This window comes from Atta colombica, unplaced genomic scaffold (assembly GCF_001594045.1).
Source record: "Atta colombica isolate Treedump-2 unplaced genomic scaffold, Acol1.0 scaffold69, whole genome shotgun sequence".
In the NCBI taxonomy this organism is placed as follows: Eukaryota; Metazoa; Arthropoda; class Insecta; order Hymenoptera; family Formicidae; genus Atta; species Atta colombica.
The window spans coordinates 780,831-790,355 of record NW_017259560.1 but is presented as its reverse complement, the minus strand read 5'-3'; the positions used below and the strand labels follow the sequence as shown (position 1 = coordinate 790,355).

The window sequence follows — 9,525 nt, the reverse complement described above, 5'->3', positions numbered from 1 at the left end:
TATATATATATATATAGAAGGATATATAATCTTGGTATTTGGTGATAAAAGAGTTAAAAGAGGAATAATGTTCAGAGTTCATCTGAAGGAAATGTCGATAAAGGAGCGAAGGAGAGAAAATACACAAGACAGCACAGAAGAATACGTTGCCAAATTTTAAACCAGATTAGTTCTGCTAATACGGAGATATATGGTTGTATTTACGGAATAGGATTAGGAATAGTTACGCAATAGGAGAAGCGGAGACAAGAATTTTGGATACATTGTACATGATTTAGCAGATGTTGGTTAAGAACTGAAACGTAGACGACGTCAGCATAATCAAATAGAGAAATAACAAATAATTAAGAAGTGAGGAGTTTTTGAGAGCAGAAAAGAATGTGGCAAAGGGAATAAAGAAGATATAAACGAGCATAAGAGCATGATACTTGACGGCCATGTGACTCGAATGACTATGAAGAGAAGTCAACATGGACACCAAGAATCTTAATAGAGGAGAAGTGAGGATGTGGAATAGAATTAAGAGAAATGACGAAGGACTGAAGACGGGACAATGTTGAGGAACCAACAATCAGGATGATTTAAAAAGATTTATATGCATTATTCGTGGATAAGCAATAGATTTTAAGTTTGTATTCAAAGCAGAACAACAGCTTGCTAAAGCTCAAATGGGTGAAAGGATTTGAGAAGAATTACGTCATCTGCACATGAAGAGGACAGGAAACAAATCAGAGAAAATATTAAAAATATTAAATAAATAAAAATATTAAAGAGTAAGCCTCCAAGAATGGAACTCTGGGGTACACCAGAGAGAAGGCACGAGTAGAAGAGAAAAGAGAAAAAGGATTATATATGAGGATTTGCTGCGTGTGATTTGTAAGGAATGAGCAAATTAGCGAGAAAGCAAGATGAGAAAGACCGCATAACTTGAGTTTGACTAAAAGTATTGTAGGTCATGATTGATGGTATCGAAAGCTTTTGTGAAGTCCAGCGCAACGATGGAAATAAGGCGACTTGTCAAAATTACGAAGCACGTCAGAGATGTAAAGCATTTCCGTCGCCATGCTGTGAGATCGACGAAAATCAGACTGACAAGAGGAAAGGATATTAAAATTTGAGATAAAGGGCATTAGTGAGTGGGCAAGTTGTGAAAAGATACACTCAAGCAGCTTTGAGAGAAAAGGGGGAAGCGAGATAGGGCGAAAAGATAAAGGAGAAGAGGAATTATTAGTTTTAGAAAGGGGAAGAACAATTGAATGTTTCCAGGAAGAGGGAAAGATACTACGAGAAAAGGAGAAATTTGACATATAGAGAAGGAGATCAAAACATTAAGGAAGGAGCGACCGGAGAAATCCAGAGGAAGTCAGGCAAATACGCTTAAAAATATTGTACAAATCACTGGGAGTGATTGGAGCAAAGTTGAAGATCGAGGAAACATGAGGAGAGGAAGAAAGAAGATGAATAAAAGAATTAGAGAAATAAGAAGATAAAATAAGAAGAAGGTAAAAAAATGATTATTCAGGAGGGAAGGATTTCTAACATGCAGAGGTATAGAAGCAGAGGAGAATTGTGCGCCAAGGGCACGGAGATTTCTTCAGAATTGGAGGAGGAGGTAGAGAGGAAGGACTTTTTCTCACAACGAACAGCAATATTCGTTTCGCAAACTCTTGTAGCGCTACCAATCCGCAGAAAACTGAGATCGCCTTATCTAAGAAGGCACGTCTCTTCAGCTCAATGAGCTGACGGACTGCACCATTCACATGGGGAGAGAAACGTGCCTAATAATTGGGTCGAGTCGGTCAAAAATTGTAGTAAGAGAGGCAGTAAAATGAAAGATCATCTCATCAACATGCGACGCCGCATATAAAGAGGACCAGTCTACTTAGGCCCAGCTCATACTCGATCCTCAGGCCTGATTGCATGAATGTTACGCAAGAAAGATATACGACCAGAACGTGGTCGGAACGGAATAGTCGGCGTCGCATGGATAGTAAGATGGTTACTTACACTGGTCGCATTGCTGACTCCGCACTCAACTACATTAATGCTCGACGAGACAAAAATAAGATCCAAGGTGATTGCCGAATTACATGTTAAGCAAATTGGAGCATCAATTGCTTAAGAGAAACGAGTAACAATTTGGCGTTATAATCAATTTAACCGAGTATGTCGATATTGAAATCGCCCAGGCACACCATCACAGTTGTACATGCCGCAAAGGATAGGCAACTCTATAAAATGCAAGTCAGAAAGTGATGCTTCGTTTTGTCGCTAACAACGCTTTAAATGTTGTTTTATTCTTATTATTTATTAAATATTGAACAAAGACAAATAATCCTCGTGCTGTAAGCGTCAAAGCGAACACAATCTATATTATACGAACCCAAACTGTTTCAGAATTGATCATGATTTAGAGAGTATATTCGTTCGGTAGTAACCCATTGCACAGATATAGAAAACAGAGAGGATACATGATGTTAACAAGTTATATCAGCGTTACACTTCCTCGGATTCAGTTCTCTCCATCCTCAAGTTCGTTTCATTCCCGTCCGCTCCTCCCTCTTATCCCACTCCCCTGTCCCCGCCGTTTGCATCCGGCAGAGGTGGCTCTGCGTGCACTCCCTGCAGATCCGTCTCAATTTTCGAGTTCGAGGACAGGTGCTTCTTGCAATGTCAGATTTGCCTGCGTTTTGTGCACATTAATATTGGATCGTTTGTAACATATGTTGCGTTGGTCAGAGACGTTATCGCCTTCCACCGTTTGGATGTTTCGGCCGTCGGGGAGACTTGATTGCAAAATTCGATCGACTCTGGATCCGTCGACATTGATAACTACGTATTCGTTCGCTTGGACAGATCCACAGGCCGCCGTGGGAGCAGTGTCGCGCTATATATCGATGAGTCTGTCTGTCCAATTCTCCCCGATCAGCTTGGGCGTCCCGCCGGTGGGTACTCACAATTGTTGTTATGTCTCTCCATCTTGCTCGCGGTCGGGTGGCGGTCATCTACAGCCATAGTCGCAAATCACGGCTGTGAGTACCTGTTTATAAAGATTATATTTTGTGCAGATCACAAATTAAAATAAAATGTGCAATAAAAGGCTGTATAAATTATTATCGGATAATGAATAATCTTCCGGTGAAATATTTTTCATTTCCAAAAGATGAAGCAGTTTGCATTAAATGTGTGAAATTTGTATTAGCAATGAGAAATTTATGGTAGAATTTTCGAGATGTGTGTGCAAAACATTGCTTCTTCCTCTAATTGTATTTTTTGATATTACTAACGCAAACAGTATAAGAAAATAATGAATGCTGTTTCCTTGGTTTATTTACTAATATAACTAAATAATTATTAATAATATATTAATTATATAAAATAGTATATATATTGGGAGTACAAATTAATTCGGTCCGTTTCCCTAAAGATTGCTCCAGCTGTTGTGAATAGTGACAGCTGATTTTGACGAGAGAAAGATTAAACATCTGTTAATAATATTCAGTTTATATCGTTTTGAGTTTCATATAAAAATCTTGATTTTTACTGTGTTCGAATTTTGTGTTAACCAAGCAGCATTTGCGGGAGCATTTTTGATTTTCTGCTTTAATTGGAAGAAAAGTACGGCTGAAGCCTATCGAATGCTTGTCGAAGTTTATAGTGACAACTGAAATCATGTAGAGAATGGTTTCGACGTTTCAAGGATAGAGATTTCAGCGTTGAAGACGAGCCTCGCTCTAAACAGCCAAAAAAATTCGAAGACAAAGAATTAGAAGCATTACTCGAAAAAGATCAGAGTCAAATGCAAGAGGAGCTTGCAGAATCATTGGAGGTAACTCAACAAGCCATTTCTGTACGATTGAGAACCATGGGAATGATTAAAAAATAAGGAAATTGGATGCCTTATGAATTGAAACCAAGAGACGTTGAAAGGCGATTTTTTACTTGCGAACAGCTGATTCAAAGACAGAGAAAAGGTTTTTTGCATCGGATTGTGACTGGAAATGAGATGTGGATATTCTACGATAATCCCAAGAAGAAAAAATATTACGCTAAGCCCGGTCAATCGTTGCCATCGATCTCAACATCAACATCACGGCTGAACATGATTCGAAGATCATGCTCTGTATCTGGTGGGACCAAAAGGGTCTTGTTTACTATGAGCTGCTGAAACCTGGCAATTCCATTACGGGCGATCAGTATCGGTTACAATTGATTCGTTTGAGTCGTGCGAGAAAAACGGCCGGAATAGCAAAGACATGATAAAGTATTCTTCTTCATGACTTCCTCATGTCGCTAAAATCGTAAAAAAATATTTGTAACGCTCAAATGGGATGTTTTACCGCACCCGCCATATTCTCCGGACATTGCTCCTTCTGATTATTGGTTGTTCCGAAGGATGCAGCAAGTCATCGGTTCACTTCTTTTGCAGAAATCGAAAATTGGCTCCAAAATTGGATCGCCTCCAAAGACAAGTCATTTTTTCGAGATGGAAAATCCTGAGAGATGGGAAAAAGTAATAGGCAGCGATGGACAATACTTTAATTGATCTGTTCATTTATTTTGTTTTGAACTAAATGCACAAAGAAACGGACCGAATAATTTGTACTCCCAATAATAAAATAATAATTAATCAAATTTCAAAATGTATAAAAATTTTTTATTCTTGGTTTAAAATAAATTATGGGAAAAAAATACTTTTGAAAAAATGATACATTTTTCATAACTTAGAGAGCTAGCTAAGTAATAAAAAATATTCATTAAATACATTTTTGTCTATTTCTTATTTAATATTTTAACCCTTAAGCATTAAAGTATAACAACACTTTTATTGAGGTTAGTCTCTGAGACATTGATTTAAAAAAAACTGGAATAAAAACAAAACTTTAAATGTATCTATAATTACAGCACATAACAGTATGTACAGCAAGCAGTATTAAGACTGCATACATGCTTATGCGCTAATTATTATCACATTCGTTGGTAATAACACAACAATATCACGTTATCATGTCACAATTTATATGTAAGCTTTTAAGAAGAGATTCAATAATCTTATACGATAGCTGTTGCAAGTTTGCATTTTGAATCAAAACTCCCGCGTATGCGCGCTAGTGAGGAACGCCGTGTAACTATGTGGATCTACAATTGACTCATGAATAGCGCTGTGAACGCGGCCATCTGTCGGAAGCCATTTTTCCTTTTCTTGGTCGTCGTTTCTGTTTTGCTTGTGCTTATCATTCGTTGCAATGGCCGATCATGCACATGTCAACTTCAACCGCGTATAATACTGATTTATTCGTTAATCGTCATTCTTGGAAAGTTACGACGATAACGTCATTCGTCATTTTAGAATGTTACGATAATCTTGTGAATCATCATTTTCGGAAAGTTGCGATGATGACGTGAATAGTCATCTTGGAGAGTTGCATCGAATATCGATCATTGCCTAAGTTTGTAGTCCGACGAGACTTATTGCATCCCTCGATTTGAGTTAATGTCGATTGGTCTTGGATTATCTATTTGATGAATTCCAATTCGAGATCTTGGTAATTTCCGAATCACCTCTGTGGCCTTTATGACACACGGGACTATACGCTTTCCTTGCAATTGCTACCGGCTTGGCCAATACGATTGTTCTGGACGGAAACATATAAGTTGCATCACTATTCTTGGAATAACGATTACATTGGATGAGATTGGATATTCTTGCATTACATTACTACCATATCCCTTGCATTACATTGAGATTGAGTTGGCCTGTATATCACTTTACATGATCAAGTCCGAAACTAAAAGATATAACTAAACTTGAGAAAGTTCATCATCCTTCTTTGCATACTGAGATATTGCTCGTTTGGCTTCGACTCACTCATGCTAGCGATTACTTGGTTTACATCTCAGAGACTGACTAAGATTAATAAATACATTAAATACATTAAAGTCCATTTTCTTTGTTATTATGATAACTTGATACTTGTTTAATATCAAATGCCGTGCTTGAATAAGAGAAATTCTTATTCCTTCCATTTCTTGAAAGCATTAAGAAATTTCATAAAAATCAATTATTCCTCTGAGACATTTATTTGATAATGTTTCAATTTCAGCTCTGAGTTATCTATATACTCTGTATTTTATTTCTGAAATTATATCATGTGCATTTAACCTTGATTCAAGATATTATATGTATTTTATAAGGATTAATGATAGTGATTAATGATAGTGATGTTATGCTCGCTTGCATCTTCGATCTGCGTATTTCCGGTGATCATACTACTTACTTATTTATTTGATTTGAAAATTTAAATTAATCTAATATTATTAACTTGCCGATTCATGTCTGTAAGTTTCTTTTATCAAATTAATAGTGTTCTTTATTAACAACTTTGTATTTACTGTACTTCATTTTAATTAAGGTAACATGTAATTACTCGATATTGTATTGAATTACTGATAAGCTCGCAAATGGATGAACATTATTACTACTCTCAGATTTATATTGATTTCTTGGCCCGTGCATTCCTCAACTTTCGCTATCGAATAATGGAAAATTATAATTGTTAACTGATACATTGTAATAAGATGAGATTCATTTCTGGAATGATAGATTTAAGACAAGATCCTATAACTTTTTATAGTCATATCAAGGTTTTCGGATTGCACATGTTGTTGCTTCAGGATTAAGATTTTTAATATTATAAGCGCTAGACTTTTCTAGAATTTTTAGTATGTCATTGTTTTAATGTAGACTGTATTTGTAACATTGAAAATGACCGGTTAGAAGGTCGAAACGTCTGTACTTTGATTAGTTAAATATAATGTTTAGTAGTTTATAACAATAGCGAAGAATATCATGCTGTGAGTCCTTTAACTGATTATTTTAATTTATTTAATTGAACATTGAATTATTTTTTATTTTTTTTATTCAATAAAGATATTGCAATTCGATTGACAACCTTAAATTATGAGACTAGAGTCTTGTCAGTTCCATAAAAATTGACATGAAAAACGCTCGTTACAATTATAGTTATATGTAGATTAAATTCGTTTTTTGATAGATTATATTCAATGTGTAGGTACATAATTTGAAAAGAATGACTAAGTACTCGAACATAATTACCAGATTCTAACAAATAATTTCTTTCATTATTATATATGATTAAAAAAAGTGTAACAATTTCTTATATTACATACTTGCATCGAAAATTTGTTTATTATTTTTAATATTTGTTTTATGTTTAATATCTTTTGTATTTGTTAAAGTGTATTGCAAGGAGCACTGTAAGTATACTGGAAAATAATATATTCGAATTTATCACGAATCAACGATGATGTAACTTGATAACAATTCTCAATTGGTCGCTCAACTGTCATGTGATTACTTGCATATAGGCATATCCTTGTTTTTATATCATGGTATATAGCTCACTGCATGAAACCATCGAGTGCCAGAAATCTGGTTCAAGTTAAGTGTTAACATACCGGTTAACAATTAGCACAATTATTAATAATTTTTAATAGTTACAAAGTTTGGAAGTTTCCAAGTAAGGAAATTAATAACATGTAATAATGTCAGTTTTTTTAATAATTGCTGTTTTAGGTCCTTCTACCAAATATTAGTAATAAATGGATTCTACAAAAGCTTTGCATATTCATATATTGTGAGTAATACAATAATATAAAATTTTTAAATGTTATAGATAACTCTGTTAAAGTCTAAAAATAATTAAATTCGGTTATTATAAGGAAATACAAATTCTTTGATATTAAACTCTAGAAATAGTGTAAATGAACAATGCATTTAAAATATTATAAATTGCTACTGCATTATAACGTCAATTATCAATTATTGAATGTACATAAAAAAATTGTTTTAGATTAAATAAATGCAATATTGATTGTTAAGTATGATTAATTGTAACACAGGTAGGTATTGGTCGTGTTTAGCAGACTCAACTGTTGCAGAGCGGATCTGTGAGCACTCGCTGCTATTGGTTTATTCTTCTAGATTATCCCATAGCAGCGTGTTCATTGAGCTGCTGAACGCGCTCATTGATTATAATGTAAATAGATAATGTAGATTGTTTTGTTATCAGTATTTCATATTGCGAGAATAGAAAATTTGATTTATATTAATATCTTGCAAAAAATCTGCTCTAGATTTCATTAATAAAATATTTGTTGTCTTATATCGCAGTTCTAATTCTTGATTTATAATATAAATAATTACAAGTAATAAATTAATGAGATCTTGAAATTCAATAATGAATAAAAATTATTTGAAGGAGAAGGGGGGAAGAACAAATAAAAGTAATACAAGAAAACGATGCATTTTTATTAATTAATGCATTTTTAAAAATTAATGCATTTTTAAAAATTAATGCATTATTAATGCAACAAATTAATAAATTATGTTTAAATTAATACTGTCGAGTTTGTTATGTGCGGCTTACTTCAAGCTATCTTTATTATCTGCGATCTACGAATAATAGTTCTTTTTATTTATAGATATCGTTGAAAAGATGACAATTTGTATTTTAATTCGAATGTAATTTACTAATTAATTAATATTGTTAATAGCACACTAATTTCCACATCGTTTTCTTATATTGCTCTCATTTGTCCCCCGCCCTCCGCATATGAATAATTTTAATTGGTTATATGAACATATTTAATATTTAACTTTATAAAATTTTTCATAAAACTAATTTTGCAATATTTTATATGCAGTAATTTAATAATTACAATTGTAAGATATGTAAGTTTTTAAATCAATGTTTTCAAAAAAATTAAAATAAATTGTTACTTTGGATATTAAGTTTCATATTCATTTAATAAACCAAGGATTTAGAAAATTATCTGTACAATTTATGTAAGAAATTGATCACATAATTGCGTACCAGTTCCATGACGAAGATCATTCTGCGCCTTATAAAATTCTGCAAGCTCCCTGCCAGAGCACAATGGAGTGTCAACCTGAGTGGTACTATTAAACAGTGAATAGTCTACCTCATAACCTTGTCGTTCTTTTGAGTAGCTTACAATGGGATCGAAACGATGGCCCCATAGAATCTCTTGTGGAAGATAGCTAGACCTTGCTTGAGTAGTTTGTCCAGTAGATTCGATAGTACCTTCTAAGATTAGAACAATTTCGAAACGTTCAGTTAACATATCTTCGGCGGACATATTGAAGAAGGGCGAAGATTCGTTGATCCGATGAATGATAGTAGCTGGCCAAATAAAAAATAGATCGCCATTTTCACCATCAGTACCTACCACCAGTTCATGCTGGTGTTGAAATAGAATTTCACCCTCTTTGGTTATTTTATTGCGAATCATTTGTGCGCGTATACTCGCGCCAATTATGTGACTTTTCCTCATATCACCCACTCGAAACATGAGGCAAAGTTCACCATCTCGTTGACAAATCACAGCATTTCGCGAAAATAACAAAGTCTGGGTACGTTGTTTTGGCCTGGTCATTTTAGCGAATACGATGCCCACCTGCAATTAATTCTTTAATTAAAT

At 34.2% G+C, this 9,525-nt stretch overlaps 1 protein-coding gene across 10 annotated transcripts in view; it reads right to left on the bottom strand.

The window, feature by feature from the left end:
* LOC108692306 (G protein-activated inward rectifier potassium channel 3-like) overlaps nucleotides 1-9,525 on the bottom strand; it is a 73,723-nt gene that overhangs the window by 5,164 nt on the left and 59,034 nt on the right. For 6 of the 10 annotated variants that reach the window (XM_018200493.1, XM_018200494.1, XM_018200496.1 and 3 more), the window contains one exon: nucleotides 8,898-9,501. In XM_018200493.1, coding sequence (XP_018055982.1) covers nucleotides 8,898-9,501 — 604 coding nt within the window. Of the gene's footprint in view, nucleotides 1-2,249; nucleotides 3,041-5,759; nucleotides 5,909-8,897; nucleotides 9,502-9,525 lie in introns of those variants that run through there. The other 4 variants (XM_018200502.1, XM_018200501.1, XM_018200498.1 and 1 more) reach the window with 4 other exon arrangements.